The sequence below is a fragment of the Drosophila arizonae genome, chromosome 2 (genome assembly GCF_054131065.1).
Source record: "Drosophila arizonae isolate 15081-1271.41 chromosome 2, UAZ_ARI_1.0, whole genome shotgun sequence".
NCBI classification, from domain to species: domain Eukaryota; kingdom Metazoa; phylum Arthropoda; class Insecta; order Diptera; family Drosophilidae; genus Drosophila; species Drosophila arizonae.
The window spans coordinates 8,372,611-8,397,783 of NC_142922.1; the positions used below are offsets into that span (position 1 = coordinate 8,372,611).

General features: G+C 46.9%; 6 protein-coding genes across 8 annotated transcripts in view; 2 read left to right on the forward strand and 4 right to left on the reverse strand.

Moving 5' to 3' along the window:
* Positions 1-8,042, reverse strand: part of Doa (CDC like kinase darkener of apricot) — a 36,924-nt gene extending 28,882 nt beyond the window's left edge. The window contains exons 1-3 of one of the 2 annotated variants that reach the window (XM_018006135.2): positions 7,575-8,042; positions 6,377-6,495; positions 6,111-6,206 (exon numbers count right to left, since the gene is read on the reverse strand). In XM_018006135.2, coding sequence (XP_017861624.2) covers positions 6,111-6,206; positions 6,377-6,495; positions 7,575-7,736 — 377 coding nt within the window. In that variant the 5' untranslated portion in view covers positions 7,737-8,042. Of the gene's footprint in view, positions 1-500; positions 2,357-3,760; positions 5,981-6,110; positions 6,207-6,376; positions 6,496-7,574 lie in introns of those variants that run through there. The other variant, XM_018006118.2, reaches the window with a different exon arrangement.
* A 147-nt stretch (positions 8,043-8,189) lies between these two features.
* LOC108613102 (progestin and adipoQ receptor family member 4) lies at positions 8,190-25,113 on the forward strand. Of its 2 annotated transcripts, XM_018006346.2 has the most exons (7): positions 8,190-8,692; positions 9,204-10,102; positions 20,269-20,484; positions 22,929-23,032; positions 23,652-23,789; positions 24,074-24,214; positions 24,279-25,113. In XM_018006346.2, exons 2-7 carry the CDS (start codon positions 9,259-9,261, stop codon positions 24,372-24,374), a joined length of 1,539 nt encoding a protein of 512 aa, XP_017861835.1. In that variant the 5' UTR covers positions 8,190-8,692; positions 9,204-9,258; the 3' UTR covers positions 24,375-25,113. The 2 variants fall into 2 exon arrangements, 1 of the variants encoding a protein (XP_017861835.1); XR_016271135.1 differs by lacking the exon at positions 24,279-25,113 and having other exon boundaries at positions 23,652-23,882.
* LOC108613049 (neprilysin-4-like) lies at positions 11,190-13,948 on the reverse strand. The gene has a single exon (XM_018006239.2). It carries the CDS (start codon positions 13,750-13,752, stop codon positions 11,623-11,625), a length of 2,130 nt encoding a protein of 709 aa, XP_017861728.1. The 5' UTR covers positions 13,753-13,948; the 3' UTR covers positions 11,190-11,622.
* Positions 14,987-17,447, forward strand: Nepl19 (Neprilysin-like 19). The gene has a single exon (XM_018006266.2). It carries the CDS (start codon positions 15,335-15,337, stop codon positions 17,402-17,404), a length of 2,070 nt encoding a protein of 689 aa, XP_017861755.2. The 5' UTR covers positions 14,987-15,334; the 3' UTR covers positions 17,405-17,447.
* Positions 17,436-19,612, reverse strand: Nepl18 (Neprilysin-like 18). Its single transcript, XM_018006278.2, has one exon. The coding sequence runs from the start codon at positions 19,574-19,576 to the stop codon at positions 17,510-17,512; it is 2,067 nt and encodes a 688-aa protein (XP_017861767.1). The 5' UTR covers positions 19,577-19,612; the 3' UTR covers positions 17,436-17,509.
* Nepl17 (Neprilysin-like 17) lies at positions 20,559-22,844 on the reverse strand. The gene has a single exon (XM_089474163.1). The coding sequence runs from the start codon at positions 22,738-22,740 to the stop codon at positions 20,647-20,649; it is 2,094 nt and encodes a 697-aa protein (XP_089330289.1). The 5' UTR covers positions 22,741-22,844; the 3' UTR covers positions 20,559-20,646.
* Positions 25,114-25,173: the final 60 nt, after the last annotated feature.

Genomic DNA, 25,173 nt, shown 5'->3' on the forward strand with positions numbered 1-25,173 from the left:
GCACAATAGTTATTTTATTTGGGGCTGGTGACATGGACACAAGTCGTAGAAAGGCAACCCCAGCAAGTGCTTGACAGAGAGTTCAAAGCCCAAATGCAAATGAGGCCAAAATAATATGGCTTGCTCCATATGAAGTGTGCCACTTGAGTGTGGACGACCGAGAGCTGACGCCAGCGGCACGTAGAACATAAAAATCGCCAGGCCGAGCCGAGCCGAGCCGTGCGGTACAAAAGCGGCGCTTAGTTTGCCCCAACTCATTATGCTATGGCTCGTTTGTATAAGTAGGGGCGGTGTGCTTGACCAAATTCGGACGCACAAGATAGAGAGAGAGAGAGAGGGGGAGATCTTGAGCGGAGCAAACGTCAACAAATTGAGGAACGACTTAAGTTTTAAGTGCTGACAGAACGCTTAGTCAACAGCTTGAGCAGGAGAAGCCACCGAAGCCACTCGAATCTAGCTCCGATTTCCGCATGCTTCTGCTTTTGCCGAGAGATACTCACTTATACTCACACGTCGTGGACCCCAAGTGCTCGGACCGACGTCGTGTCTGTTGCTGCAGTTGTTGTTGCTGCTGCTGCTGCTTGGAGCTCCTGAGATTGCGGCAATTGTTGTTATTGCTGTCGACGTGGTTGGGCAACAGCACACGGTCGGGATAGAGCGGCTTGGGCGCCCACGATGCTGCGGCCACATAAATATCCGTTCGGGGCGTTGGCGGCGTCTGCGGTTCGGGTGTGCCCGCAGCATAGCTGTAGTAGCCATCCTCGGGTTCATCGACCACCGAAAGTCGATGCTTGGTGTTCGTCAAATTCGTCGTGTTGGCATCGTCGCTATATAGATAGTCGTGCATGGAGCAGGCATATTTGGCGCTCTTGCGTCGTTGCTGGGCAGGAGTGAGCGGTCCATTGTGACTAGTTGGTGTGCTGCGGAGCAGCTCTTCGGTGTCGGGCGAGGCTCGTATCCAGGAGCTGGCAGGCACATATTGGCGCTGCTGTCTATGGCTATGCACCACCTTGGAGAAGTCCACGTACAGCGCCTCATCCGTGGCGGGCTTGCGCTGAAACTCATCGTCCTCTTCGTCCTGCGGTGTGGCTGGTGCGCCCACAGAGCTATAGAAACTATAATTGCTTGAGGATTGCGAATAGGAGCGATTGCGATTGCGACTGCCATAAAACTCATCCTCAAAGGGCAGTCCCTGTGGAAAGTTCTTGGAGAAGGCCTTCTTCAGCTTGGGCGAGTCATGTGAATCACTGCTGCCCGTCGAGGAGACACCGCCCTCGCTCTTTCCAGCAGCTCCACCTGCTGCTGCTGCCGCTCCGCGCTGTCTCAAGCTTAACTTGGGCGTAGCCGGCAGCTGCCGGCGCTGCGCCAGCGGCGTGGCCTTCGACGTAATGAGATCATTTTGCTGCTGCTGCTGCTTCCGCTGCGGCTGCTGCGGTGGCAATGGAGCTGGATAGTTCTTGCAGGAACGTTGGGTATTTCGGGCCACAGGGTAGTTCTCCTTGGCGCAGCGGGCACTTGTCGCCTGGTAGGCGCGTTTCTGTGAGGGATTTGAGGTCTGGTTTGGCTGCAGCGCTGACTGATTGGGCTTGCGGGCAGCAGGTGGCGCTGGCGCACGTGGCTTGCCATAACGTGAGCCGGCGTTGGGCGTGGCACAGGTGTTCTCGATGCGCCTGATTAGCTTAGGCGTAAGCGGCTTGACGTTGCCGTTCCGCTGCAACTGTAACTGCAACGGCAACTGCGGCTGCAGCTGCGTCTCCTGCTGCCTGTGCCGATTGCTGCTGCAGTAGCTGCTGCGCCAGGGCTGCTGTCGGCTAAAGCCGTTGCTTAAGCCCGTCTGTTGATTGAGTGAGCTCGACGAGGAGCACGAGGAGCTTGAGACAGTGTTGTTCTTTTGGCTAATTCCCTTGGCAGCAGCTGTTGTTGCCGTTGTCTTTGTTGTTGCTGTTGCTGCTCGACTGTTGACGGCATTCGTGCTCAGCGGTTGCTGTTCATTCAGTTTGTTGTTGCTGTTGCTGGTGTTATTGTTGTTGTTGTTGTAGCCACAACTGCTACGAGGCACTCGGAAGGAGCTATATGGACGAAATCCGTTAGCATATTGCTGTCCCACGATGGGCATTTTGTTAGCTTTTCGTTGTTCTTGTCGTTGTTAATGAAATTCGTTGTTGTTTGTTCTTGATGTTATCATTCGACGATCGAAGGTTGTTGTTTTTATTTAATTATTATTCTTGTTGTTGTTGTTGCTGTTATTGCTGCTATTGGCGTTCGTTAAAATTTAAACGTTTGCTTGCATTTACTTTGAACGCGCGCGCGAAATTTTAATTCCGTTTATTTTTTATATCTTCTTTATCTTTTGTATCTGCAACATTTAAAAGTGGCGCAATTTGTTCAATTGAATTTTCAATGCTGTGCACACACACACACACACACACGTGCCTCTGCGTCCCTCCCTTCCTATCTGCCTAAGCCCAATACCCACCCACTCACTCATTTCATTTCAATAAATTATCGAGCAGTGTTGCTTTTTTTTTTTTCTTTTTTGTCGTGTAATTAACACGTTCTCATTGGCTTATGAATTTTGTTCGTGTCTTTCGGTTTACAGTGCTTGCCTCCACACGATACTCCATGCCCCCCAGTCCCAGCCACAGCCCTTGCCACGCTGTGCAAGTGTTGTGCCACATGCCAGTTGTGGAACGATTGCATTTATGCGACTTCTTGTTGGCCGCATTTTGTTGCTGTTGCACATGTCAGCATTACGAAAAATTGAATTAGCCGCGAAACTAACCCTGAACCTAGCCGCGATTTTGTCTGCCCGCCACCTCCCCACCCACTGTGCTGTCAGCAAAGGCAAATCCAATTGACAAGTTCATTGATAGGACCCCGACAAGAGCGTCTAACCAGTTTACTTTGGCTTTATGCAATTTACTAAAAAAACGAAAGAAAGAAAAAAAGACAAGGCTTTGGTAGAAAGTGGCCTCGCAACAGGTCCTCCGACCAGTTTTCACACACTTTTTGTTTTTTTTTTTTTTAGTCATTTTCAGTTTGTATAGTTTTTTCACCTGATTCGAAAAGGAAACGCAAACGGGTCAAAACAAAAGTTGAACCACAACCAGCGAACAACTTGTTGCGGCAGCTCCAGCTCCAGCTCCAGCTGGTAATACCTTGGCTAATGACTCAAGTGACGACAGCAACGGGGGCATGAGTAATACGAATTTCAAATGTATTTAAATCGGAAATGCGTGAAATCCCTTACAATTAAGACGCTATCAGTATGTCCGGCCACGATAAGAGTTGAATTCGTCAATCAGAATATGCATATACATATACGAATATGCAGAGGCACAAGTATGTGTGGGCGTCTGTTTGTCGACTTCGCCGTATCTTATCAAATTTAGTTAACCCAACCAAGACAGCCAAGTTAACTGCTTAACCAAAAACAGGCGGCACCATTTGGCGTCTACGCAATGTGAATAGCATTGAAAATTATATTGAAAATAAATTTGGTTATGAATTAAAGCAATTGCCCCTGATAATGCAGGATGCATAAACAAATTGTTTAGCGCTGTTGTTGTTGCAGCTGTGGTTGTTGTTATTATATATTGTTGTTGCAGCTATTTCATATATGCACTGATCACGCATACACGCAAGTACACTCGCACACAATCAAATTGCACACTTGACAGCTGCATTTGTTGCACATTATGAACACAATTTTTTGTTTTGTTTTTTTTTTTTTTTTTTCGCAATTTTAGCAATTTTTTACATTTCTTTCATAAAGGCACTCAGTTGTTGTTGTATTTATTATTGCTGCTGATGTTGAGGCTGCACGGCGGCGACGTCCGAAGCCAGCACCTCCATTCGCTTGCAAGTTGTCGTTGCGACTGAGCTTTCGTACGACAAGTCCGCAGCGAACAAGTGTCGGTTGCCTGAAGCTCGCCGCAAAGCAACGCAACGCAGGGTCGTCGACGCGACGTTGACGCCGACGCCGACGCGCATTTCCAGTTTACAGTTCGTACGGATCGTGCGTGCTTAGCCAACCAACAACAACGCAGCGCAGTGCGCGATTCGCCGCATGTTGAATTCGCCGCTGTGCGTGTGCGCCCAATTGACAGCTCATACAGTAGTAATACAAACATCCACACACACACACACACACACACATACATATTGAACAATTGAAATTGTATATATGTAGGTATATGCAATAAAATATATAAAAACAATAAATAGCGGAAATACGGTAATGTTTTGACAGTTGAGTATAATTTATATACCCTGTAACCAAAAATGGGTAAGTCTGAGTTTAATTTAGTAGTCCGAGTGTATGTAACAATGCGAGGAAAGCATCTCCCCCACTCTTTATATAGTATTCATGTTCTTGTGCGATTTGAGTATCTTTTGACATTATCAATACTCATACAAGGATATATTAACATTGAAATAGGAGTTCATTTATTACAGTATTACGTGGTAAAATTGTAGGAACTACAGGATTTCCATCCGAAGTTTTATATTTTATTTTGGTTTACTAAAAAGTAATCCAAGTCCTAGCACGTATGACGATTCCAAAGAAAAACTTATGAATTTGATATTTGGATCTAAGAGTTGATCATTAATCACAATGTTTGACATATTCATATATTGTTTAATATTTCTAACCTTTTCTTTGCATGCAATATTTAATTTAAATATTTTAGCTTCTGTTTGTTTTTTGGCTAACAGATTTGTTAACACTTCCGCGTTGCAAGATGTATGAATAATGAGCAGAGCCAAGCCGCTGCTTAAGCAATTAATCTGGGTACTTGTGAACACTTGGCAAGCGGGTTTTTATTGCAAAATGAAAAGGTTAATAAACAAGGCGACTGTTGCGCATGAATTCCAGAAGTTTACGACAAAGAAAGCGACACAGCTAGTGGCAAATAAATTACAAAATGCGACACTGATTAAGCCAAACGCAGCCTCGACTCCAAAGCGGGGAAGAGTAGGAGATGCCGATGCCGATGCCGATGCTGATGCTGTTGCTGTTGTTGCGTCCGTGGTTGAGGCCATGCCTAAAAAGGCCAGGCCAAGTTTATAAAAATAACAAATAACAAAGTAAAACAATAATAAATGTGACAACGTCGCACCTCAGAGGTTGTCTGTGCAGCGTTGTTTTGAGTAATATGCAAATATGTTTTAAATACACAAACGAATAAATTAAATGAACTGCAGCAAGGAAATCCAACGGGCAGGACACACGCCCACGCAACGAGACCCCCCTGAAAACTCTGAAGCGGGTTAATTGCAGTTGGCACAAAGAAATCGCAGACACTGTATAAATTTACAGTAAGCTGACTAAGTCAAGAGGCGAGTCTGTAGTTTCCCTCTTCACACAATGACTGGCCCGAAAACTCAACTTGTGACACTTACAGGAACACGAGAGTTTCACCTGCCTTATATGGCCCAATGCTTAAATTGTCGCTCTCTTGCAATGGGACTACTTGACGTTCCTTTTTAATGTCTGGATCATTAAAGAAACGATCGTTAAAAAGCCATTCAAAAGAAAAAGCCCAACACTGCAGGAGTCGAAGCGTGGGCAGGACATTGTCATGAGTCCGCATCAGACGCAGCACACTCCATATAGATATTTGCCGATAAGACCAAGAAATCAGAGATGAAAAGTCTCGTGAAACAGAAGCTACATAAATTCAAGAAGAGGACACATTTAGATGAATTTGATCAGTTACATTTATCCAGTAAGAGAGCAATGAGGTAAGTTGATTGAAATAATACGAATAACAACATATACTTGAGTGTTCTCAACCTATCTCTAAGGCATATATAAATTGAAATGGCTTATTACATAATAAATAGATCGTTAGAATGTTGCACGTTCACATGACTAGGCTAAGCTTTAAGAAACTGAATAGATATTGTGATATATGATATTGTGATATATTTCTCAGTTCTTAATTATATAAAGAAAACCTTAGCCTCTACTAAATAGACCCCTTAAAAATTAAGAATAGGTGAACAATTAATTAATCTGAATATACATCTAAATATCTAAAATATACATCAAGAATTTTATAGCTTACAGCCTAGTTGAACTACAGCATATCTGAGCTACTTACGTTGGCTCCTTGGATATATGAGATGAATTTGCATCAATTTCATGCCTCCGTCGCTTGGCTGCCGATCTGGTGTGATGCGTCTTGGTTAGCCGCGGACTAATTATAAAGAACAAAATGCCAACGATACTATAATGCAAGCGAAATAGTGACTAATTTTTGAGTTTTTGGCTAAGCATATGGCCGCTACTCATTGAGCAATATTTGCCCTTGGTGACATACAAATATGATCTACTTATATACATTTTGAGTAGAAATATGCAACTTACGGCGACGGTGCATCAGCTAAGGGTGGCGACAGATCGCCAGTATCAAGCCGTCTACGTTTCTCTCGTGTGCCGGCCGAGGAGCGATCCCTCGAATGATGGCGTCTTCTAGTTCGTGGCATCTGTAAAGTGAAGTGAACAAATCAAGAAATATATAAATATACATTTAGTGTTATTCACATGCGCATAGTGTTTTAAATACACGAGCATTGTGCCTACGTCACAAACGCAGTTTGAGCGCAGCACGGCAAAGCATAGTATTTTACATTTGGTCAAACCAAAGGCAAACGCAAGTGCCACTGTGTGTGTGAGTATGTCTTCCATTTACAATGCCGATGCGAGTAGCTGTGTGTGTGCGATTGTGCTTCGTTTGTGTGTGTGTGTGGGGGGCTTCATTCTTGCCTGTACTTTGGGCAAGAGGATTTGGGGGTAAGGCATAGCATACCTTTAACGCTTGATATTTCGTTGCTTTTTGTTAATGGAGCACGCTAAACTTGTTTTGCTGTAGCAGCTAAATCCAAAATCAGCGCGAAAATTGATTTTTGTGTGTATTGTCTTGTGTTGTTGTTGGCCGCTTGCAAAGCGTCTGTCGAATTTACGCAGCTGCTATCTGGCCACTTTTGGCAGGCATATGTTAACTGCAGCACCAAACACACAGACTCTTTTGGTGTTTTAGACCGTAACCTAGGTACAAAAACACGCTTATCACTTTATAAATATGATTTTCTTTTTATGAAAATCGTGTTTTTTCTACACATATTTCATGTCACTTTCATTAAATTCACCACGTCTGATGAGAGCTGCCATCTTTGCGTACTAAATGCTTGGAACTGCCAACTTGCGCGAAACAAATACAACAATAGTAAAATACAGATTCTAGTATTTCTAACTTCTGGCGGTCATTATTTAAATGCCATTTTTTAATTAGATCTTTCGTACAAATTAATTCTTCCAGCCAATTCTTTAAACTATGATAATCCACCAATTCATTTTAAAGTGTGGCAGCACCACAGCAGCTGAGTTCTCAGCGCGCTTTGCAAAACAGCCGCTCACTGTCGCTTGTCCATATTGGTTGTTTTTTTGCTTTTGCCTCGGATATCGTCCGAGTTAGCGCTAGCAGGTAGCCGCAGCGATTCACATACACATTGATATGGGTGTTTGTATGTGAAAGAAAATTGTTTTACGTTTATCATTATCTTACCTCTTCCTCTTCTTCAATTATTGGTGAGTTTTCTACTGACGTCGGCGCCATTATAGCTAGAAACGGCGATCGAGGCAAATATAAACGATTCCACCAGAAACCAACTACTTGATTCAGTAATTGCCAAGTTTGAGCCGCTTTTTCAGTGATGCTTGAGGTCATTAGTATACGACTTCTGATATAAACCAGATAAATCAAAAATTGCACTTGTTCCCCTTTTAGGCTGCGTCCGAATTGTTATTGTAAAATTTGGCGCTATTTTCTATTCCGTGTTGCCGACCAAGTGAGGCAGCTTTCTATTTTTTCACAGAAACTATCAGCATAGTAAAACTTTTGATTCAGAACCTACACTTCTTGACAATAAGAAAAGCAAAGCCTACTGTAATTAATATGTTTTGAAATTGAATTACAACCAAGCCAAGCGCGTCAGCAGCTGACCTGCTCCATGTCTAGTGCGTGAGCGTTGCCACCACTGTGTTGACAGCAGTTACATGAACCAGTGTTGAGAAACAAGCGGGCGGCGTTGCCACTGCGGAGAATTTTAAATTAATCAGCTGTCGCGCAATGCGCGCGCGCTCTCGTTTTTCTTGTTGGCGCCCAAAGAAAATACTGGCAATTCAATTGCATAACAATACAAACCATAACGGTATCGTTATCGTCCTCAGTCAGATATTGACGTGCTTACGCCAACGTGCGCTGCGAAGCCTGCTCCCGCCTTGTAGTATTTTCCGTGTCCGCAACGAAATAAAAAAATAAAAAAGAACAACCACACACAAAAATTGGACTATTAAAAATTCACGAGGAAATCAACATTAGGACGCGTCTGATGGCAGCATAATTAAACGAGTGTCTGCCAAGCGGTATGCCGCGCCCACATCAACGCTGTATTAGCCACCAACTTAGTCAAAGTTCATAACAGCAGCTATACCAAGAGTTATCCAAAACGTGTTCACACCCACCCGCGCCCCGCCCACTTGCTTCCAAACGGAGTTTCTGCAGCAGTTGCATTGCGGCCTGAATGCAGGCAGAATTGTGTTGCGCTTATTGGCCATTTAGTTGCCATTAAACTGCATTGAACAAAATTAACATATAGTTTTTGGACGAGGCGCATGCCAGATGTAAGTATAGCCTATCGATTTTTACTAAACAGACAGAAACCTGCAAGTCGCGTGATTTGCAATAAATATTCACTTCGGCCGCCTAACAAAATAGTCCGTGTCTGCAAAAAAAAAGGAGTAGAAGAAGAAAGTGCACTCTTTGCTTGTGCATGCATGTGTATACACATGCATATGGGCCGCAAATCCTTTTTTGGGTCACGAGGCAGCTGGGCTTGTGTGTGTTGACATTGTCCTGGTCTCTTTTTCGTACGTAAGCACGTGCTTTTTTGGCACAGGACAACGAGGCGTATACGTAACACATAAATGGCCGATTGTGTGTGCGCGCACGCTTGTCTGCATGACTGTGTGTGTAGGTGTGTGTGTGTGTATGTGTGATTGTGAGGAGGTGGAGCGACAGAGATAGAGTGAGTGAGAGGGAGAATCAGAGAGGGAATTGTGTGAGTTTTATGTGAAGCATTTTTATAGCACTGCGTCCTAGTTAATAATTCATGACGTGAACTTTTGATTTCAGTTGCTGTTGCCGCCAATTTATAGAACCGGCCATTGAACGCGCCTAAACTCGAGGCATGGACACTGCTGCCGCCGCCGCTGCTGCCGTCGTTGTTGATCTGAGCTCCGAGCCGGTCAGCAAGTCTGCTGCCAGCAAGTTGATCAGCAAGCCCAAAACTAAGCCGGCTCCCAGCTACGTGCCATCAGTTGTTGTTGCCAACGCTACGGCAGCTCCATGCCACGTGAGCTGTGAGCACGATATTGCCAATTGCCTGGGCAGCACCGTCGAGTCGATGTCTGCCTCACCACCGACAACGCCTGTGCGCATCCGCGGCATCAGTCATGAGGTCGGCCTAGCCGATGGCCTGGCCGGCGGGACCGGCAATGGCGAGCCATATGCGACTCATGGGATGGTCATGAACGGCCTGAAGGATTTGGCCGGCGGCGAGGTTGGACATGGGGAGAATCTAAGTGCAGCACTGGCCTCATTGAATACCACATCATTAACGTCTTCCACGAACGCTTCCACAACGCCAATGTCTGCCTTGCTTACAGCACCAACAGCCACAACAACAGCACCACCAACAGCCACAACAGCAGGAACAATAACAGCAACAGCAACGGCAACAGCAGCAGCAACATCCACAACAGCTTCCGGCGGAATATCAAGTGCGACGACAACAGCAACAACGACCACACTAGCAACAGGCAGCAGCAACAGCAACAGCAGCAGCAACAACAGCAGCAAGTCAACGATGGCATCGGCTAATATGGATCAGCTCCTGCATTGGCAGGACATGCCCAAATATCTGCAATTCAATCCGTATGTCCTCAAAGGATACCGTCCGCTGCAGACCTTCAAGGGCTGCCTGCTCAGTCTCTTCTATTGGCACAACGAGACCATCAACATACTGACGCACGGTAAGTGTCCGACTCGCCCCTGTCACGGCCACCCACACCACCCTCTACCAACCCGCCGTACGGCTGTTGCTCATTTATCGATCCGTTTCAATGCCATTAACAATCACGGTCAAAGCCAAGTGCAAAGGCATAATGCACATACATAAATAGATTGCCCCAACCGACCTTTCTTACGACCCACAAACGGCAGTGTGTAAGAGCTGGAATACCTAAATAATTGGTTTTGCATTTCCATACATACATCTGTATGTATGTATGTGTCTACAGATAGTCTATACACACAGAGATACAAGTACATATTAGCAATGCAAGAACTAGTATACTCCCGGCTATATCAGTTCTGCTAAGGCACTTTTTAGCTATTTGTGGCAGATGATATTTATTATTATTTAATAAACTCTGATGTTATGTATAGAATGAAGATAGAGTCAACTTTTCGTAGATAAGGGAGGGGGGAGGGGGGGAGGCAGTAGATATGAAGACATATGTAGTTAAATACAGAGTGAGTGTCGGAGGCTGTTAAGGAATCGTTATATATAGAATGAAAATGGAGGCAACTTTTGGTAAGTAAGGGAGGGGGGTGGGGAGGGGGTCGATATGAAGATATATGTAGTTAAATACAGAGTGAGTGTCGGAGGCTGTTAAGGAATCGACAAACTTGACAAAGCACAAAGTTTAAGGGGAAATTAAGAATGCGAGAGAGAGTGAGAGCGAGAGCGAGAGAAAGCGTGGAGAGACCATTCAGAAAGGCAGAGAAGAGAAGAAGAGAAAGAAGAATGGTGTGGAAAAGAGAGAGAAAAAGAGATACCAATAAAAAGGTAGGGAGCGATAAGGAGAGAGAGCGAAAGATATTTAGAGAGAGATAAGGAGAGAGAGGGAGAGGAATAGTGGCATAGCGAAATAAAGAACTATTCATAGAGAGATGTAGAGAGCAATATATACATAGAGCGAGACGTAGGGTGAAATAAAGAGTGAGTGAGAAGTACCTAATGCAACATTTTGACTTTTAGAGTTTTAATCAAAGCAATGAGAAGTCCTGGAAGCATAACTCGAGAATTCCATTAAAATTAAATAAAACAGAAAACTGTTTTTATAATGTAAGATGCACAATATATGATTTATTTGGCTTTACAGCATTTGCAGTAATTTATCATAAGTAAATCATCATGATATGTCTTTCATTTGAGTTTACAGTGTTTGCAGTAACTTATCTCATACGGAGATCCTAACACATTGTATCATATTCCACACTGATGGCCAATCGAACGTGGCCTCTAGATAGATAGCCAATCGAACTTGGCCTGATTTGATTTAACTGTTATTGCTGATAAAGGCTGGTATGCAAAGTGTTCGACCTTAAGGGCATACAAATCTCTCTATTTCTCTAAGTATTATAAATTTATGTTTGTTAGGTTCGGGCATAAAACCAATACGCTCTCTCTTAAGAATTTTAACTTGAAGAAGAATATTGTTTATTATTTTTATCACAGGAATAAGAGAGTTTCTTTCATATTTTGGCTTTAGTATATTTTACATTTGTTGCTGGGATTCATTCGTGTGCCGACGGCACATTGAAACTCCTTGGCAAACTCATCGAAATTCGAGAGCGTTCCGATAACTCGCAGCTCGCCGGGCACATGCTGATCCACGGATATCTGCAGGTTGTGAATACCAGTGTGCGCATCATTGCACCAGATCTGGGCATAGGAGATGAAGAACAGCTGCATGTTAGTGTAGTTCAGCGTGGGCAGCTTCTCCTTGAGCAGCTGCCGCCGGCCCTCGACGGTGGCGTCCAGTGCGGCTTGCAGATTGCGATAGGCGGCGTAGGCCAAGCGCAAGCCTCCATTGTCCGCAATGTTCTCCGACTGAGACTTGGCTTTGGGCAGCTGGATGCCATGGTAGACGTACATTCTGTACTGCTCCGAAAAGCAGCGCTGCCTCGTCTCGAAATTGTCCGTCGACTGCTCGTCCCACCAGTCATTGATGTTGCCGCGTGCATCGAACTTGCGGCCGGTGTCATCGAAGCCGTGGATCAGCTCGTGGCCGATCAGGGCGCCCAGCGTGCCAAACTTGATGGCATTCGGATAGCTGGCGGCCCACAGATAATAAGGCTGCAGCAGCGACACCGGCAGCTTGATCGTATTCTCCACTAGAATGTTGGCGGGTGTATAGCTGAGCAGATCGCCCGCATCCAGCGGCTTGACTGGCTGGTGCAGCTGCTCGCGATGTTGGATGGAGGCTAGCATAAAGGTTTGGCGCAGATTCTCTACGTAATCCTCTCTCTGCAGCCGCAGACCAGCGAAATCCTCGGTCAGGTTTTCATTGACATATGAGTTCACCTCGAGCTTCATAGCCGCGAGCTTCTCGATGGCGGACTCGCGGGTCTGTCTGCTGATCCAGTTGAGGGACTCGTCGGATTGCAGGGTCTGCTCGAAGGTGGACTTCAGCTGGTGCCAGATCAGGTCAATGTCGGAGACCGTGTCATTGTTGTTGTAACGCCGAAAGATCATGTTGTCCAGATTCTTGGAGAAGCTTTGCTTGGTCAGCGTTATGCACTTCTCCTGCCGTTTGGCCAGCGTCTTGCCCGGCTCCATGATGAACTCATTGATCAAGCGAAAGAATATATAATTGGCTATAACGCGTTTGGGCGTGCTCCCGATCACGTTCTTCAAATTCTGCTGATACTGTGGATTGAAGTCGTAGACATTGCCCTTGATCTGCTCGCCCAGCGATATATTGACCAATCGCTCCACGTCCAGGACAGGTCCATAGCTCTGCTGCATCTCAGCGATGGTTGACAGCTGTGCGATGTCAGTGAGGTGCAGTCCCTCGGACATATTGATCAGTCCGCGTGCCAGCTCCACCTCAAAGTCCATCAGTTCAGAGGCCAATTGGACCGACTTCAGCCGTGGGAGGCCCAAAAAGTTCTGAAGCTTTTTCGCCATATTGTTCTGATAGCTTTGTCTGTATATGGCTGTACTGTTGTCCAGGTACATGCTGCGCGTTTCTAGGGGAAACTCCTGTTGGCCAATGTAGGCCACGTTGTTCTCGTTGCTGACAAAGTCCTTGGACACCTCAACGGACAGTATGATGGGTATGGCGTAGCGATAGGCTATGCGCCCCACTGTGTCCAGCCAATCAAACTCCGTTTCCTGCCAGTCAGGAGTCAGTGCCGGCATCTTGCCGAACTCGGCTATCAAATCCTTCAGCTTCTGCCGATAGTTGCTGTCCACGTGGCGCATTGCCACGCAGGACCGATAGAAGTTTCTCACCTGCACATCCTCCTCAGTGTCGAGGTCATCGCCCTCGCTGTTCAATATACGCTTCACCTTGCGATTGAGACCTTCTGTCAGGCGCTCGAACAGACCCGTCGACATCTTATTCAACGTTGTGGCCGGATTGATGCGCGCCCAATTGCCGCAGGCGAATTTGTAAAAGTTCTGACACGGATCGACGTTCTCGTTCATGAAGCTGGCGATTTCCGCTGCCTTTGCCCGTTGCATCACCTCGTTAGCATTGCCATCATCCAGTTTGCTGCTGCCAGTCGAATGCGGTAGCAATAGCAGCAGTCCGTAAAGCATTAGCCATAGATTCTCATTTATGCAGAGCCGCAGCTTTCCCATCGCGTTGTTATTTCTTGTAATTCCCATTGTTGACTGAGCGCATTAGCTTTGCGTTTTAAAAGTCTCGATTCCACAAACTCACACACACACGCATACACAGACTTGGCGATAAATGAGAGCAGAGTTAGCTGAGCTTTAATGCGACCCCGTTTGGGTTATCTCTTCCAGTACAGAAGTCGGCGCAATTGAGATACACAATCACAAAGCAGCCGTCCAAACAATTTGCAAATCTTCAAGCTCTATATATATAAATACTTTTTGTAGAATGTACCCACGCCAATTTCCTCAGCATATGATTCAAGAAAGCTTTTACTATAGCTCATTGAAAGCGAAATTCCTCTCAAAAATTCAGTTGAATCTTAGAGTATTTTAGCATTTCAACAGTCGTAAATAGTTCAATAATTATTTCATTACAATATATGTATTTTTGTGATGCAAGCTTGCGATAAGACTGAGAATCGCTGTTCATACGAGTTGGATGCCTAGTGAAACTGGATGCTGTGCAAGTTAACAAACAATTTGACCTCACGATTCAGCTGATGGCATAATGTGCTTGTCAAGCCTAACAATCAATTTGACACACACTTAAAAAGAGTTTTCTTGTGCTTGATAATTGATTGTAGTTGCAAATGTATAGCAATTGTTGATTGGAGCATATATGGATAGTCTAACTACAATATTCTGACTATAATATGAAGGATTTAATATGCAGTTAATGCCTTAACTATCAGTTTATATTGATTTCTTATTTCAAATTTAAGGCGTCAAATTTAAAGTAGTAGAAATATAAAATTTAGATGCCCACTAAAGTCTTTTCTGTAAAATTTAATATCGTATAGAAAATGCAATAATTCCAATTTAAATTTTTGAAATAAAACACATTTAACAATCAGTTAAATATAGAAAGATAAAAATTGACCTCCAGTAACTGTCAGTTTAATTTTATTTAATATTTAAAATTTAGCAATTTCACCTCAAGTTGAAATGAAAGCCATATAAAAAATTTAACAAGCGGTTTAAAATATTTATAAAATTAACTGCCAGTTAAAGTTTTAACTATTTAATTTTAGTTATGGCAAATTCAACAATTCCAATTCAAAATTTTAAAATACAAGTCAATTAAAAAATTTAACAAGCAGTTTAAAAAAATTTATAAAATTAACTGCCAGGTAAAGCTGTAACTGTCAGTTGAATTTTATTGATTTTTGCAAATAAGAAAATTCCAATTCTTGTCATTGGAATATAAGTCATATTTTAACTACCAGTTAAGGCTTTAACTATCAATTCAATTAGATTTCTTATTGCAAATTGAAAAATTCAAATTCAAAGTTTTTACCAGCCAAAAACCTCATAGTAGCTTAGCTAGAATTCCAAAGAATACAATAGGCGCGACACACAAGTGGATATTACATATATTATATGTATATATATATATTAGAATTCATTGGGCATAATGCAATTAATGGGTATACTACGCTGTGGAGGCGCGACGTGAGCTGTGACCCAATCACGCTGCCCTCACTATGGCAATATTTTTATACAGACCAATGACCAGTCAGTCAGTCGGAGGCGATAAGGAAAAGCTCACGCCGCCGAGCGGGGCTGGCTGATGAAAGTGCGTGGCGGAAGGCGATTCAGTTGCTCTTTAGCTATGAGACGCGTGTGGTTCAGTGTGGTGGGTGCTGCGCTGCTCGCGCTGAGCTGTGCGGCTGGGCATTTGCTGTCGCAGCCCGAGCTGGACACACACATACAGCTGCAGGAGCAGCCGATATCGCAGCACAACGATAGCGCCTACGTGCAGCGCGTGATGCGGCTGGCCAAGGTGGCGGAGATGCGTAGCTATATGCGGCCGGAACTGGATGCCTGCGACGACTTCTTTGGCTACAGCTGCGGCAATTGGCCCAAGATCAATCCGGCCAATGCGGCCCAGCCGCGCGAGACCAACTACCAGCAGCTGCTGGCCAACGGCTATCGGCACAAGCAGCAGCGTCTCCTGCAGGAGCCTGCGGATCCGGAGCTCGACGATTTGGCGGTGCTGAAGCTGAAGCAATTCTATGCCAGCTGCCTGCGCTTCCGCCAGACGCCGCTGCCGCTCTATCGCCAGCGGTTGCAGGAGATTGCCGCCGAATTCGGACGCATGCCCGCACTGGCGCTGCCGGGCCAGATCTGGCCGGCCGACGACTTTGACTGGTTGGCCACTGTGGCGCAGATCAAGCGGAAATATGGAATCGATATTGTACTGCTATTGCAGGAGGCGCCCGATCCGCAGAACAAGACTCAAGCTCGGCTCTATGTGGGCCAGCCGCCACGTTCACTGGTGAAGCCACAGCCAAGTCAGGTTGCCGCTCAGCTGGAGCAGCATTTGGGCTTGGAGGCGTCGCTGGCGCGCAGCACAGCGCTGGAAATTGTGGATCTGGAATTGCTGTTGGGCAAGGGCATGGTCATCGGCATGGGGAATCGTCCATTGGGTGGGCTAGCCAAGCCGCGTTCCCCTGCCGAGCTGGCCAATGCGTATGCGCCCGCCTTGAATCTGACGCGCTATGTGGAATTGGTGCTCCAGCGCCCGTTGCAGCCGGATGAGCTGCTCTACGAGCACGGGGACAGCTATCATGCGCATCTGCTGGTTGTCCTGGCTCAAACGCCCGCCCATGTGCTGGCCAACTACATCTTCCACAAGCTGCTGCAGCGCTTCTACTACGATCGCTCGGCGCCAGTCGTGGCTCAGTGCATGAGCAGGGCAACGCAGCTGTTCCCGGAGCTGGTCACCAACCTGGCCTACCGGCGGTACGCCGCTGCGTCCACCCTGAGCGACATCGACGATGTCTGGCAGCAGATCAAGCGCAGCTTCTATAATCTATTAGAGAACAACAACAGCACGGACTGGCTATCCCCGGACACGCGTCGCCTGGTGCTGGACCAGTTGAATGCGACTCGGCTGCTGCTCAATGGATATACTCATTGGAATTTCACAGAGCGCTACGAGCAGCTGCAGCTGAAGCCGAACGATTTTCTATTCAATCTGGGCGCCGTGCTCAGTCAGCGAAATGTGCTTGAGCCACCCGCTGTGGTGCCCACGGTGCCCACATACGATCCCCTGGAGAATCAGGTGCTGTTGCCCGTGGCACTGCTGCAACCGAACTTCCTGTGGTCTCGCTTCTATCCGCGGGCTCTGCGCTACGGCACCCTGGGCACAATTATGGCGGAGCAGCTGGCCCACAGCTTGGACAGGCGCGCCGCCTGGGACGCAGCCACCTTGGCTGGGTTTGGCAAGCGCAAGGCCTGCTATCGGCATCAGTACGAGCGCCTGCGCTACGCCGGCAACTATCTGCCCTCCACTGAGCTGCAGGACAACAATATGGCTGACAATGCGGCCATACAGCTGGCGTATCTGGGCTACAAGAGCTACTTGGCCAACCTGGCCTCGTCGGCCCTGATCACGGAGCAGCTGCCGTCGCTGAGCCACACTCCCGAGCAGCTGTTCTTCATCAGCTATGCGCAGCTGTGGTGCAACGATGCCAACGAGCAGTTCCGGGACAAGCAGTCGCTGCTGCTCACCGAAACGCCCAATGCGCTGCGGGTGCAGGGCGCTTTGGCCAACACGGCGGACTTTGCCAGGGTCTTCGGTTGCTCCAATCAATCGCCAATGAATCCTGAACAGAGATGTCGGCTGTACGGCTAAAATAGAGTTTGAGATAATAATAAAGCTAACATTTCGGCTACCATTGCGGGCCACCCATTTTATTGTAAGACTAAGGCTAGGGAGTAACATTTCAGAGCAGCTGACTTAGTATATGGCGCACTTGAACTCTGGATCCATGGGCGCCTGCTGGGAGCAGTTGTAGACCCAGGAGAACTCTTGGAAGTTGGACAATGGCCCAATGACGCGATACATGCCCGGCGCATGGTCATCCACCTTGGCCACCGACGTCTTGAACAGGGACTGGACATCGTCGCACCACAGCTGGGCATAGCTCAAGAAGAACAGCTGCCGGCTGGTCAGCTCGAGGCCGGCCAGTGTCTCCTGCTGCAGCACCTCGGGCGGCTGTTGCTCCAGCCAACGTTGGTAGGCCTTGTAGGCCAGCTTCACACCCGCATTGTCGGCAATATTCTCCGACTGCAGCACGCTCTCCGGCAAGCGAGTGCCGCCGTATTTGTAGGAATGATATTGAGCCTGGAAACACTTGCGCTTCTCCTCGAACTCGTAGCGCGATCTGTCATCCCACCAGGGCGCCAGATTGCCATTGGCATCATAATTGCGTCCCTCATCGTCGAAGCCGTGTATCATCTCGTGCGCCAGCAGATAGCCCAAGGTGCCGTACTTCAGCGCCTGCGGGTAGTTCGCATCCCAGAAGTAGCGCGGCTGGAGGAGCGCCACTGGGATTGTGATGTTGTTGTCCAGGATGTTGTAGGCGGGCGTGAAGCTCAGCACATCGGTGGCCTCCAACGAGGAGGCCGGATTGTGCTGCCTCTTCAGACTGCGCTTGGCCTCCGCCATGAGCAGCTGTTGCACATTGAGCACGTAGTTTTGCCTGTCCACGGCCACCGCACCGTAGAGTCCCTCGAAGTCCTCATTGTCATAGGAGTTGATGTGCAGCTCCATGCGATCCAATTTATGAATCGCCAGCTCTCGAGTCTTGTTCGCAATCCAGTCGAGCTTGTCGCCAGCCAATTGCTGCCGGAACGTCTCGCGTATCTGTTTCCAGACCCTCTTCACATCTGCCTCGGCCTCGGGACTGCGATAGCGTTCGTAGATCATGTGGTCCGTGAGCTTCGCAAAGTGCTTCTTGGTTTGCTCAGTGCACCAGGTGCGCAGCTCATTGGGCTCGGAGTCGACTCGGTATGGCGCCAGCAGCTGCCAGATCACATAGTTGGCGATCGTCTCCAGCGGAGTGGCCTGCAGCGTTTGCAAGGTTTTGTTCAAATAGTTTTCACTGTAGATATATATGTGCTCCGGCACATTGTCCTTGCCCAGCACCAGGCCGAGATACTCCTTGATGCTGAACTGCTCAGCATACCGCTGCTCCAGTTCGGCTACTGGGTAAAGGGCCAGATCCTCTTCCAGGCTGACGCTTTCGCTGAGGCTGCCCTCGGCCAGGGCGCGCTGCAATTTGATCAGCTGCCTGGCGGTTCGCTTGGCCAGTTGCTCGGCAACGCCAAAGTAGAGCTGGAGCTGATGTGCCAGAGCCTTATCCTCGAGATTCTTCAGTATGCTGATGGGCTGCTTGTTGTCCGGCGGGCCCAGATAGACCCGATTCACCGTATGATTCTTGATGTCCGACATTATGTCCACGGCCAGTATGATTTGCTGGCCGTATTTATGCTGAATGGCCGCAATGGCGCGCCACCAGCTGAAGCTAGGGGCATTCCAACTCTCACGCTCCACGACAGGAAATCCCCCGAACTCACCATAGATGCTCAGCAGCGCCCGCTTGTAGTGAATATCTCGCACATCTGCTAGCAGACAGGATCGATAGAAACTCTGCAGCTTCTGCTCTAGCTCCGATCTCATTTCGCCCGACTGCAGCAGACGCTGCAGACGTCGATCGAATCCCTTGACAATCAGCTGAAACGTATCCGTCATTATGTTCCCGAACAGCTGAGCGGGATTCTGACGATGCCAGTTGCCGCACGCATAGCCATAGAAGTCGTCGCAGGGCGCAGTCCTCTCATTCAGCATGCCCTTCATCTCGGCCACCTTAGACTGGCGCATAATCTGCTTGGCGTAATCCGTAGTGAGATCATCGGCTACGCTCGCATTGGCCGTCCCCGATGGCAAGGCCCTGGCGATTGGGGCTGCCGTCAAGCAAAATATTGCCAGCAGCAGCCAAGCGTTCCAGCGTCGTCCTAACATGATTCCCGCCAACGATTCAACTGAGCTCCAACAGTCGCTTGCCTAGCCCCAATGGCTCACTTATCAGCGGACTGCGGCAGGTCAAACTGTTATCGCGCATCGCGAGATCTCCACGAGCTGAATAGACTCTTATACCAGCTGAGCAAGCCAGACGAAAGCTTATGCTATACATACTTCAAATGGTTAATGTTATCTCAATGTTAACATAACTGAGTGTCTGAATAGAACAAGTAGTACTATAAACGAGCAGGAATACCTTTAGCATTTAGTTGAAAAATATTTAAAATCTCAATCAAAATTAGACTTTATGAATATACCTAAAATCAGAGGCAAGCGTAGCTCTTGTTCTAATTAAACAGTTTCTAAAAAGTTTTGCTTTCCCTCATCCAGCTCTCAGCTCTCTGCATAATAATCTCAATCAAAGCGAACCAAATCTCAAGGCAAAGAGTTGACTCGAACTAATATATTTCATTTATTTCATATATGTTCACATTTCAGCATCTGTATGAATCCCGACTACATCATATGGATTATATGAAAGTCGGTATCAATAGCTATTTGTCTGCTCGAAGCAATATTACCTAATCTCTCTTATTAATAGAATTTATTATCACTATTATTATATTTTGTTTTCTATATGTTAGACTTGATGGCACTCTCTTTAAAGTCGAGCACTATTTGTTTATTTGCAGCCATACCCATATTTTATATACTGGCCATTGTTCCGGGCCTGATGCCGTGGGACAGTGGCTACAAGTTCCTCTCGTTTTGCCACGTATTTGGATCGGTGGCGCCCTGGTGCGGCAGCTTCGTCTATCATCTGTTTATGAACATCGAGAAGGGGGAGAATTTTTACTATACGCTGCTCAAGCTGGACATGGTTGGCATTTGGGTGAGCCAGAGTTTCGGTAAGTGAGCGTTAATCTCTCTATCTCTCTCTCCCTCGGTATATATATACATGAATAGAAACGCAACTAGGAAATGGCCAGTATATACGACAAATGTAAATATATTTCAAGTACAGACAGCTTAGACTATATAGAGAGCTTCTAATCAGTTGAAGGACGGCCTCAGTAGATAACGCACTTTCGCAGGGGATTCATGTGGGCGCCTTGCCGGCACTCGTAGGCCTTGGCGAACTCATCAAAATTGGCCATCATCGCGTAGAGTCTCACCTCGTCCGGAGCATGCACGTCGCTGATGGCAAGCGTGTAGCGCAGCTCTGGCAACAAATCCGAGCACCACACCTGCCCCAGGGCCAGAAAGAAGAGCTGCTGCGGCGTGTGCGACATGCGAGGCAAAGTCTCGCCATCCGGCGAGGAGTTGCTCAGCCAGTTGAGGTAGGCGGCATGGGCGATGCGCACGCCCGTATTGTCCGCTATATTCTCGGACTGCAGCTGCAGCTTGGCCAGCCGTTCGCCATTGTACCGATAGCCACTGAACTGCTCCACCAGGCACTGTTTGCGCTCCTCGAACGCCTGGGTGGCATTGCGCTCCCACCAGTCGCGCAGGTTGCCCAGGGCGTCGAAGGTGCGCGACAGATCGTCGAAGCCGTGGGCCATCTCGTGGGCCAGCGAGAAGCCGACGGTGCCATACTTGAGCGCCATGGGATAGACCTCGTCGAAGAAGTAGCGATGCTGCATAAAGCTGGCTGGCAGTATGACACGATTTAGCTCCGGCACATAGAACGGCGACGTATTGAAGTCCGCATAGAAGTAGGGGTTCGGCTGGCGCTGGAGATCCTCGCGCAAATGCTGAGCACGCAGCTCCAGCAGCCGCTGAACGTTGCCAAAGTAGTCGGCATTGCTGATCACCAGACCGCCATAGTAATCCTCAAAGTCGCTCGGCCCAGAGCCCAGGATGTGAAAGCTCATGGCCTTCAGCTTGGCCAGCGCCTCGCTCAGGGTCTGCTCGCTTAGCCACTTGGTGCTGGGCGCACGCAGCAAATCGCCAAAGGCCACCTTCAGCTCCTGCCACAGCTGGCGCAGGCTGCCCGGTATGTCCGGGTTCTGTTTCTCCAGCGACCGATACACCATGTGATCCACGAAGTCCGCGAATAGCAGCGTCGTCTTCTCCGCGCACAGCACATGCTGCTTCTCCGGGCTGGCAGCCGGCTCGATCTCGTAGTCGCTGATCAGCGATGAGAGCATATAGTTGGCCAGGACTCGCTTGGGCGTCTGGGTCAGTATCTTCTTCACCTGCCTCATATAGCTGTCCACGTATTCGTAGACGGGCAGCAGGTAGTCATGATTCAGCCAGAGCTGCACGAAGCGCGTCACATTGAGCTTGGGCCCGTAGCTCTCGCTCATGTCGGACAGCAGCCGCAGGCGGTACATCTGGCTGGGCGGCAGCTCCTCCTGCGGCTCGACGATGCCGCGGGACAGCTCCAGATTGACCTTAGCGATTTCCGCCGCTGTTTCGGCGGCCTTCGACTCACTCAGGCCCAGCAGCTGCTGCAGATTCTCCTTCATTATCAGCTGGCTGCTGTGGTGTAGCAAGACGGCCTTGCTGCTGTCCAGATCGTCCCGCTGGCCGATGAACAGTCGATTCATCTGGCTGTTGGCCAGGCCAGGACCGACCTTTACGCTCAGCAGTGTTCGCTTGCCAAAGCGATTCAGCAGACGCGCCATCATTTCGATTGGCTCGAAATTGGACTCGTTCCAATTGCTGCCCTCCAGAGCGGGCAGTCCGCCGAACTCTTTGAGGATGCCCAGCACGTGGGCACGCTGATTCAGCTGCAGTGCAGTGGTGTTCAGGCAGGACTCGTAGAAGTACTTGACACGCGTCTCGGTGGGGCTGTCCGTGCTCAGCTTGGGCTGCCGGAACAGCTGGCGCAGCCGGCGCTGATAGCCAGCATTAAGGGCCTCAAAGAAGTCCGTGCTGACCGTTTCCTGTGTCGCCGGATTGATCCTGGCAAAGTTGCCACACGCATAGCCATAGAAATCATCGCACGGCTGCACGCTCCGGTTTATGTAGGAGCGCATGCCCGCGGACTTGGCCTGCTGCATGATCTCATGCGTTAATGGTGTATTAATACTCAGACTCTCAAAGACGCCAGCGTCAACAATGTTCCGCACAGACATCATCATCAGCAGCAGCAGCAGACAGCTGATAGCCCGGCGAGTGACGGAAGCGGAAATATCTCTCATGTTGCGTTGTTTCATGCGCGATTGTCGTTCCTCAACTGAGCTTCAGCTGTCGGCGCTGCTCGTCTTATCACGGATTGTTATATTTCGCTGACCATAACAGGTGTCAATCGAATTTGATTTCGGCTTGGACAACTCATTTCTCTCTCGCTCTCTCTTCCTCTCTCTCTCTCTCTCTCTCTCTGTTTGTCTCTCTCCCTTTGTAGGTGCCTTGCCGCTGGTTACGGCGACAACACTCTGCTTTACGCCCATTCTTAAGTGGTTCATCATAACCGCATACTGTCTGCTCTCGCTATGGGGTTTGTATAAGGTAAGATATGTATATACGTTGCGAAAAGTTCGAACTGACTTTCAAAACTGGTCCTAATATTAAATTATGTTTTGCTTATTTTCTGTTTCATTTAACATCTTCCCATTATTTTATAATTTCGTATAAAATAAATCCTCAAACTTATAAATAATAATATGTACTCAAATACTAAGATTAACAGATTAACAGGCTTTCCTTTCGTAAATGTTCCCAATATTATTTGGTGTACCGAATACTAAGCGAATGCTCATTTTCTTCCCATTATTTTTTAATTTCACCCAAACTCTTCAAAATAATATATATGTATGTACGGAAACACCAAGCATACCTTAGTCTGTGGATTATCTCTCTTAACTGCTCCCAGTATTTTTTATTCCCTTTTAACATTTGTTTTCCTTCATTTAAGATAATATCAACATATGTGAGCTTAACTGAAAAATTACCTTGCAGATCTATAGAGCTCTACCTAACAGTTCCCATTATTACTTTTTGCCTGCGTTAGATAACTTAACAGGAATTTTTATTAACATTTCCCCATATTATTTCAATACTCTGTAGATCCATATAGTTGATATTTTATCCTTGATTACACATGTGGGTATAAATCTCTATTCAACAGGCACTCACCGCCAGCTCTCCGTGGCAGAGGCGTCTGTGCTTTGCTCTGCCGTTTGCCATGCGCTCCGTGTTGACCTTTCTACGGATCCGAGGAATGGTGGGCGGCAGTCATATGGCCCTTTCCCATGTCTATCTGCAGGTGCGTATGTCAAGGCATTCCAATTGACTAACTTGCTATTTTTACCAAACATTTTTGGCTGGCCTGTGCGCATCCATTACTTAGGTTGAAGTTGTAAGTTAAACTTTCATTAATTGTACACCTACATAACCTGCATATGGACCATATGGCCGTATGCAACCGATGCGATTGGTGTCCTCCGAACACCGCCATACCAATACCCCCAACCCAAATACAGTTCCCGTCATCTATTGTTACCCTCGCTAATACAAGACTCGCACAAACATTCTCTTGCATCGCTTCAGGATGGCGTCTCCATATTGGGCGGTGCTATTGGTGCCATGCGCATACCCGAAAAGTGGTTTCCCGGCCTGGTCGACTTCTATCTAAACTCGCATAATATTATGCATGTGCTGGTCGTGGTGGCCGTCTACTCCATGCATAAGGTGAACTAGAGTCAGAGAGCATATATAATACTATATAGTAATTATTGATTTATCATTTTGTCAGGCAACAATCAAAGACTTTGAATGGATGTCCACACAGACGTGCAATTCGGTGGCCAATGCCACCGTGGAACAGTCATTGACCCATATTGACCTATGACCCGCTTACTGGCTGCTCCTAATCCTGCTTCTCTCACTGTTGCTCCTGCTAAAGCCCCAACCGCGACGTGCCCGAATCAATTGGAAAATGCAAAAAATTCGCTCGCAGCCTGACTAAACGGCTGGACAGAGCTGATCAAAGCTTCAATATGCTACTCGAATATACCGTGTATAAAATGAGCGCGTGCTGTAACAGTAACAATATGAATAAGAATATATAAATATATATATATATATATATATATATATATATATATACACACATATATATATATATATATATATATATAATGACTAGATATATGTACATATGTATATGTATAATTAGTACATACTTCGACTGTGGTATTTAGCATAAGGACGATTATGATTTATCATGATGAATGATAAAACGATGAAGAAAACAAAAACAACAACAATGCGCTTTCAATTAAAACTTCTATGCGCGATTCTCACGCAAATCTCTGAGTACTATATGGACGATAATTTCAATGATGTTGATACATATGTACCTCATTATGCTTACAACAAAAACGAAAAAGGAAAATTAAACAAAAAATAAACGTCTAATTTTCAAGTATAAATAACTTTGTACCTCGTCGACTATAAAGCAAACAAAATGACAAAATCGAAAACTAAATTCTAAGAGTACTTTATTTACCAATCTTCCTAGTTGACAATTACTAAAATTTGAAATATCTTTATTTATAAATTAAATTGAAAAAAAAAAAAAAAAAAAACAATGAAATAAAAACTGATCCACTAATGTGTATTTTATGCCATTAGTTAGTTGTAATAAT